This window comes from Neodiprion virginianus, chromosome 5 (genome assembly GCF_021901495.1).
Source record: "Neodiprion virginianus isolate iyNeoVirg1 chromosome 5, iyNeoVirg1.1, whole genome shotgun sequence".
Taxonomy (NCBI): domain Eukaryota; kingdom Metazoa; phylum Arthropoda; class Insecta; order Hymenoptera; family Diprionidae; genus Neodiprion; species Neodiprion virginianus.
In genome coordinates, this window is record NC_060881.1 from 5,195,511 (window position 1) to 5,204,568 (window position 9,058).

Below are 9,058 nucleotides of genomic sequence, written 5' to 3' on the forward strand. Positions count from 1 at the left end.
ATAACGAAAGAAAGGAAGAAAGGGAAAAATGTTGCTCGGGAGTAATAATATAATTGCGTGAGTGTCTCTTTAATGTAACACTATCTGTGCATATCTTATTATTATTATAATATCACATCACGACACTGTCACACGATATAAAATTATACATGATACAAGATCATCGTTATGAATTATATATATATGTATATTATGTATATAATATATATATATATATATATATACACTGCCATGTACAATATACATGCATGCAAAAAAAAAAAAAAAAAAAATCGAGAAATATGTATAGACGCGCACAGACACGAGAATAACTAACGTAACAAGAAAAACGGTCGAGTCTACCGATAGTCGTGCATAGTGGTAGAATTCAACATAAGTATATTATTATTATTATTATTATGATTATATGTATGTATATACGTATACAATACAATTTTATGGATACATATATGCATACATGTAATAAGTAAATTTACGATAAATTGTAAATATATATTTAAAACATACCAACAAAAAAAAGAAAAAATGAAAACCAAAAATGAAATAAAAAGTAAAATAAACGAAAAATGAATAGAACGAATATACGTATATGAATTGGAAAAAAAAAACAAATTCATAAATTCAATTGCTTCGAACCGATTAATCAAATCATTTACTTGTAATAATAACGTAGGTATTATAACTTGAGGAGAGGAATTCCGAGCGAGCCATTTAACAATCATTTTCTTCATTTTGTGCCGTTGATCAAATAGTATTTATTATATACGAATGAAGAATTCATCTATATCTGTGACTAATTGTTAATGTTCTCGCTCAAGTTGCCTATAATTTATTTATATATACATATATAATATATAACGTAATAACGTATATAATATTTATTTATTAAGATCAAATTTAATTATTCTGTTCCAAAAACGAAAGGACTAAAAAAAAATCTTTTCAACAAATTCTTTCCTTCCATTGAATTTACGGAAAATATACAAATCCGTTTCTTTTTCCTAACGGTAAAAAAATTGGAAGGGAAATTTTGAGGCCTGTATTCGTATGAAGAACAATGATTGATAAATTTTCAATCTGTCTATACGATCTACATACATTTTCGCTTTGACGTGATATATTATCGACATAAAAAACATTCATTTTAAGTTAACGATGTTTAAAAAAATTTTACGGTTTCATCTCTCCCGAATTTCTACGATGTTCCTCGATTAAATTCAGAGTCCTTGACAAACGTTCGTTTTGTCGTATTAATTTATCGATTAATTCTCGATTCGTTGTCAACTGTTGCCTCATGTCGATTTCCGGGTCACCTTTGGCAGTCGAAAAATCTGCGCTAGTTTTTTCCTCCGTTATTTCAACTGCGACAGTTTCTCGCTTCCTTCGATCAATATTCGTTGAGCCGAAGTGCAGCTTGCTTTTAGCATCTTGTTGCAATTTTTCCACGATTTCTGAATGCTCTCGTTTCAAGTTCTTCAACTCTTCGCGGTGCTGCTCTTCCATCTTACAAAAAGGGAAACAGTCGCGTTAATCGAATAATACGATTTCAACATCTGTCAAATCACCGAAATCTTCTCCTCTCGAAGCTGATCCAAACTTTTCTGCAGACTTTCGGTCTCGCTTGAGCTTGCATCACGCGTAGCTCTTAAATCTTCGCGTAATTGTTTTACGGTATTTTCCCACGCCAATTTGCTTTCCCCAATTTCTGCGATCTGCCGGAGAACGATCTCGAGAAAGGCTTCTGCTTATCGTCATTTAAAAAACACTTATAAAACAAAAATTTCGAATTATGGCTTATTACATGTAGGCGTATAATTATAACAAAACTCGCGGTATATTTGCCTGAATTCGATGAATTCTCTTCTGCCTCAGAGAGAGACTCGACCAGGGTTTTATTCTCTTGAACCGATTCGGCATGACGGTTCTGCACTCTCTCTAACTGACCTTCAACTGAACAATATTGAATTCGTATATTCATCACGCGTTTCGTTCAAGTATCTAAGGTGCATTGGAGTTACCGATTCTCATCCGGTCAATCGTCTCCGCAATTTTTAATTCAAGGGAGCTTTTTTCGGCGCGTTGTTTTTCCAGTTCCTCGTTTAAGTTTCGAGCAGTTTTTTCGTGCTCCATTTTCTCGGCCTCGATGTTAGATACGGCACTGAGCAAACTCTTGATATCCGCTTCTATCGCTCGAACCAATTTAGTCATGACAGCCCATTGCGTTTTTTCAAAGATGTCTGCGCGGATGTCTTCACTGCGAATTACACGCCCTGTATATAAAAACGATGCACCTTCCACGAGGAAGCAATCTCCAATCTTACCGCACCCTAAGAACTTCTGACGACAAGTTACTGCCGCGCAAAGCTGCGCTCATGCTGTTACTCAGATCTGCGATTGCCTTTCCGGCGTAACGGCAGCTCTCGCAGGAAGTAAGTGAACCGGATGCTTGGCATCCACAAGATACCCGATCGGAGAACACGGAGCCCTGATCAACCGCGAGTGGAAATTAAATTTCGGGATTAACATATTTTTTTTCAACACTTGTGATAATCTCTTCACCGTATTTCGCGTCCAAGTTTTCGGTATCGACTTCAATCCGCACCATAAAATCCGAACCACGTTTGCAAGGCTCATTTTTCGGGGAGTCTTCTTCGCCTTGGCTGTTTCATTGAAGAAATCACCGATAAACGAGTGACCGTTCATGAACTCCACCAAGAGCCGCAAGACGAAATGCATCCTGGCGGGTCAAAGGTCGAGATATTGTTAAACGGGTATTTTAACACTTCACCACGTATCTCTAATCGTACAATTGTTCAAACCTGTCGTAAGCCAGTTCTAGGAGCAGAATGTACATCTCACCAGCCGAGCCGTTGTGTTGTTGCACAACTGCGATGGCGTTGACATTCCTAGCGAACCTGGTTGGATACCTCCATGACAAGTGTTCGACCTTACCAATCCAGGAGCACATCTCGTTTGATACCGCAACGAGTTCTTTCAGGTCCGCGATCATTGACGTCATCAGCCATCGGTTAAGTTTCGGCATGGTCAACGGATCTTCGTCAACCTCGACCTGCGTCAAGTGGTTGACATCTTGATGCCACTATTATACTATCAAATTCTATTGTTAATCGATTCCTCGTTTCACGCGGTCACAGGATCAATTGTGCGTGATATAAACGAGACGAATTGTGAATAATTTCATACTGTAAAGTGATTACGAAAGACGGAATATTTCGATGCGAATAAATACAACATCGATACTACGTAAGGTATGTGAAATTATTTATAAGTATACAAGTATGAAAAAGAACCTGCGCTGTTTTATTTGCAGCGACGTTTTTTCTGGGAGTAGAAATAAAATTCATACCAAGGGAAAAAAAAATAATGTTCCAATCGTTGATTCAGGTACGGAACCGTTTTATCGTTGTATGTGCAATTAAGAAAAAAAATGTTCAGCTCCGACGATCGTCGTTCGACCGATGCGACATCCTAGCTACAATTATTTTGACCCTAGATATTTCTACTTCGAGATCATTTTTTGCGTTTCTTTCTGTTCTTTTTCTTCTTTCTTGCGCAACAGGTGCAACACCCCGTTGACTTTTCGTCCAAATCTTTGGACTCGTTGGAATCATTGGGCGGAACGTTGGCGTCCTGAGTGCCGACGTTGGTCACGTCAACGGAACCACCGCCTCTCCTGCCGATGCTGTTCCTCTTTGGAACTCTACTCACGGTTCTCGGTCCCATAAAGCCCTGCTCCTCGTCGATCGACGTACGCTTACTGAAAAGCACATTAATCTCAGCCCCGAGAAATGCAGGTTACCCTGGAACACTTACATGATTTTTGGCTTTTTTTTCCTCAGTCTCTCAAAGCAAGCCACAAGTCTGTTCCGTAGAAGAAGAGCGCAACAGCATGTGAGCACCATTATTGTACCAAGAACCAGTAGAGCTGTACTCAGCGAGACCCTCAAACAAGTCGCTGTCTTATCGTCGGTCAAGTGAGGAAACAACTTCGAGAGCTTTGATTTTCCGTGCTTTTTCTCGTCGGATTTTGTCGTCGAATTCGATCCGTCGTTTCCCTTATGAACCGTACCGTTCACCGAAGCGTCCTTATTATTCTCCTCGACTTTCGCTGGGGGAATTTTCAGTCCTGAATTCGCCGTATTTTCAGACTCTGGCTCTCCCATCACTAGCGAACGGTCCTGGAACACGTCCAGATCCTCAATTCCATTCAGCTTTCGCCCTTCGGGAATACTGATGATTGACCGCTGGTAAAAGCCAGTTGGAGACGATCCACGCAGTGATTTGTTCTGACGTGGCCCAAATATCAAATTGTTTATATCCGGTAATGCCGAGAACTCGGACGAGAACTTCGAGTTCCCAATATTCATCATCTTACTGTCCCAAGGCCTGGAGAGCGTGATGAAGGGATAAATCATTGACGTAGTGATTTTGCTGTGTAATTTTCGATATCTCACTCGGATTCCAAGGTTTGTTCAGTGGCGCTCCTCTCTCTATTATAAGCCGAAGCTAGGAGCCAGGATGCCAAATCATTTCTACCGATTTTACGAAGTTTATTTCCCAGCAATAATTCGGCGTCTCTTCGATTAATACGAATATTCGACACCCAGTTAACGAGCATTCGAAAGCAATCAATTTCGTTAGATGACAAATGGTAAGGTGACTCTATAAATTATGACCATGTAAAATCCAAATCGAAATTCTGTCATCAATTATAACTAACAGGTTTCTTTCTAACATTAAATGACACTGATTGTGAGTTCTTGCGTAGCTCTTACTTTCAAAGCCGTGATTGACTATGCTCTGGCACTCATTTGGAAGCAATCGCTTTGCGATGTGCTGCAAAGCCGTTGTTTCTACGTCAGCTACGATGGCCTGTAATGAAAATTTATTATTTACATAATTATTTATACAACACAATTGGCGTTTCAAAACTTGACTGACTTGCCTGAAGTAGAAGAAAATAAACGAGAAGGAGTAACGGTGTGATGTTGCCGGAAAAACTTTTGGACAGCTGGTATCTGAACATGACGTACTTTTGTGCTCAAATGACATCGGGGATCTTAGATCAGATCACACTATTGATACTACCGATGTAAAATTGAATCAAACGATGTAGAGTAACGAAGTTTTCCCCCCCACTGTGCTTTGGAAGAAGTGGTAAAATTTTTTTTATTACATGAGAAAATTAGTCTGGATAACCATCTGCACCTGTAAATTACGATAGTTGAAAACACTAATCACGTGACGAATATTTAACCAACCTGGGCGTACGCCAGTCCTTTGTCACAATGTATTGACTGCAATTTCGTGATGTGGTCGTTAGGTTTTTTAAGGATATTTTTACCATGAAATTTGTATGTAATTTTTATGTTATTATCATCATTTTGAGGGTAAGCACGCTGGTTAATTACCGGCTGGTATACAGTCATGTTTGCAATATTGTTTGCATAATCTTTTTCGAGACTATACCTAACCTTCTACTGTAGACATAATGTAAAACGCACGTTGTTTCATACCTTAACTTCAGAGCACACGAATGGTTGAAAACGTGGCAAACTTCACCCATGACGAGTTAATGCTAATTTCGCGTAAACTAAAACCCATGGAATGCATGCGACTATTGGAGTCACTGTACTTGTCAATTCCCAAAGATGAGGGGCACAGAATTACTCGAGAGACACCTGTGAACGCCTGGATATCGGACCACGGATGTCTGGACGAACTTACGGCATGGAACCATCAGTTCCCAGGTAATATAAATAATAAACTCCCGCCAACTTCCCGCGACTTTATTCAACTCGATCATTTTTCAGACAAGGCTGAACCCCCAGGTCGCGTCGTCATGATTTTGCATCTGAATGCCTTGGGCAGAATTGACCTGGCGAATCACGTGCGCAGAAATTGGAACGCCTTAGTATCCAGTGCGAAAGCAAATACATTCCAGAATATGGTGCAACAGAGAATCTCGAGGATGGTTATGGCTAAAGAAGATACAGACCATACTCTGCACCATACGCATGATGGAAAGAAAAGGTGGACTCGCAAAATACAGCGAACGAAGACGCCCAGAAGCACGAATCAGTACATCAACATCCGTCTTCCGATGATCGCAGGGTAAAAATGGACTGGTTTGAATATTACTACAGTATAGAGAAATTGTAAGAAAAGCATGTGGACGCCATATTTTACAGTGCTATTGAAGATACTACAAGCATTGGACAACAAGCTACAGCCTACACAAATTCACCAAAGAATTGGAAACAGACAACGTCAAAACACGCCATGATTTTTGTCATAATTTTGAGTGCTCTAATCATCATTGCTTGCGGAATTATGCTATTCCTTCTTCGAAAGCCATTGATAAATTGCCTATGTGCTGCTCAATGGAGGTGAACGATTATATCAGTCGCTGAAAAAATACATGATGATCTGTATGTTTGTAGGTGGCTTGATTCGATTTCATTTTCCAGCGAATTCTGCTCGGGGAGCTGCTTTGACACTCGCGAAAAAGGGCTGCAATGCGTCGGTTATTTAGAGGATGTGAACGACGCTGAAACTCAGTCGATCAACACCTGCCCAATATCGGAAATCAACATTGATGGACGTAGTTGTGTTAATTCTGTGGGTACCGATAGTCGGAAAAGTTTTTCAGATACCGCGTTAAGCAATGAGACATGCACGGGTGGAACCTCGATTGAAAATTGCAAGCATTTTGTCGAGGAGTCTGTAGAAGTGCAAACAGAAACTTGGCCGATTCCGTGCAGGTGTCATCGGTTGGAACCAGAGACTTGCAAGTCTGAAATTGGAACCAAGAAGAAAAGGAAGAAAGCCAAGAGCAAGTCGAAGGAAGAAACCAAGGGTACCAAAAGCTGCCTCAAAGCTATGCAAGAGATAGTTCGACCACGACAGAAACGCCAAACAAGGAAGAGCTGCACTTTTGACATGAAACACTTCCAGGATAAAATACTTACTCTGCTTGATCAAGAAGGCGGAATTTGTCAGTGCTGTAATTGCAATAGCCCTGGGAAACTGAATGGTGAGTATATTATTTTTAAAAATCATTATTTCTTGTTCTTCTGTGTTATTGCCTCGCACTCGATTTTTTGTTTCGTGATGAAAAGTGGAAAGTAGACCCGAAAGACACGTCGACAGACAAACCAAATGCGAGAAACGAGTGGAGAAGGAGGAAAAACAATCAGGTCTAACTAAACGCGAAAGGATACCGACAACTATACAACGAGATGACAATACTGTGATGGTATACCGTACGTCGATGGCGTCTAACAATAAGTCATCGACGATGTCCGGGAGGCAACGCGAGTCTGCAGAGAAAGAGAAAAATATTGAATCATCATCTCGAAGGTCGGGTTCGCGAAAGGCTAAAAGAGCCAGAAGAGTTCAAGTCTCAGCCTCGTCTTCTGAGTTGGAAACCTGCAATATCAATAGGAAAGAAAAACGGAAGAAACGTCGATCCAAGGAATCAAAGAAAAAATTTTCATGCGATTCTTAATTAGTGATAAAGCTGCAGAGATGTTTCTTGGATGACGTCAGGCCAATGCTCTGAGTTTGATCTGCGCTATTAGCAGCTGTAAAATTGCATAGCTAGGAATTTTGTTTTCGGACGAAAAAATAACAGATACGCGTTCGATGAACGTGAATGGAGTTACGAATTATGCTCGATTGTCAAACGTGGGTATAAAAGGAAATGCAGTTGGTAACAGCGGTTTATCGATGCAATTTGAACTTTTTTATAAATATATGTATCTTCTTTTCAATGTAATGAAACTTGTACAGTTTTACCTTTTGACGATTGTTATTGCAACGGTAAGTAGCGGACGTAAAATCTATTTACGAGTAAATCACCTCGGTATTTTTTGGCATAACGCGATATTGTTTAATTTTTCACACCACGCGTTTCACATTTTCATCCTCATATGCAAGGATCCTCAAGTCACCGATGAAGGCTATCTGACCCAGAGCGAACTCCAGTATCTCTCCAAAAGACTCTATCCAGAAGAATGCGCATACTTGACGAATGCCTTGTCGAACAGCCTACAAGCAAATTGTAAAGCTCAAGAGCAGAGCTCCACTGATAAAACTTTTTCACTTAAACCAGATATTCATTGTCTCCTTAAACTCGACAAGTGGAATAAAATGGCTCTGAAAGACGAGAAAGCTCATGAGCGAATAGAGAAAATTTTACAAGAGATGGGGAGATTCGATCTTGCCACGTATTTATCAAAGAACGCTACCGATCTTATAAATTTTTACAAATCACTACGCTAAGGGTATTTATAATTTTTGAGCGTTCTTGTCTCGCTTAAAAATACCTTCAATAACATCCGGATTCAACAGCGCCCAAATGAAATCACACAAGATTATTCGTTATTGCTGTAGATGGGAGCTGAAGAATATTATAAAAATCGAATATTTATTGCATTCTGTTTAATCTCGATACAAATTATTCTGCCCTTGATTCTTTGTCTTGATGCTGAAGGTTGCACTCCAAGCAAGAATTATACGAATATTCGTTATGTATCAATTTTTAAACATTATTATATATTCGTGTTAATCGTTTCCCGAACACGCGCATCGTGTTTGGGGTACTTGATACCTCTTCTTGCCACTGGATGCAGGTGATCGCTTATCGTTACAGCTGCTGCAGGCATACGGCAAACTTCGTATATCTTTGTCAGCTAGTGCTCTGTGAGTATAGAACACAGTCGTTATTTTGCATTAAAGAACAATTACGAAATTTCTGAACACCAACATAAGATTCCGTATGAATAAACATGGTAATTTTGAAAGATACAGAGAAGTTAGATAATATTCACCATAAATCGTTCGAGCTTATAGATTATATTAAGCGAATAATAAACGTCTTTTACATATATTGAGAAGGTTTTCGAAATCTTCTGAACAACCAGTTAACGCAGAGCAGCGCGGCTGCCGTTGAGCAAACCGCCAGGGCGATATAAATCCACATCATCGAGTCCAAGGTAGAATCAATCAAAGCTCGGTTCACCGTTTCACGATC

General features: G+C 39.6%; 1 protein-coding gene across 1 annotated transcript; it reads left to right on the forward strand.

Moving 5' to 3' along the window:
- Positions 1-6,354: 6,354 nt before the first annotated feature.
- Positions 6,355-7,695, forward strand: LOC124304757 (uncharacterized). Its single transcript, XM_046763372.1, has 3 exons — positions 6,355-6,410; positions 6,465-7,057; positions 7,143-7,695. The coding sequence occupies exons 1-3, from the start codon at positions 6,355-6,357 to the stop codon at positions 7,529-7,531; spliced, it is 1,038 nt and encodes a 345-aa protein (XP_046619328.1). The 3' UTR covers positions 7,532-7,695.
- Positions 7,696-9,058: the final 1,363 nt, after the last annotated feature.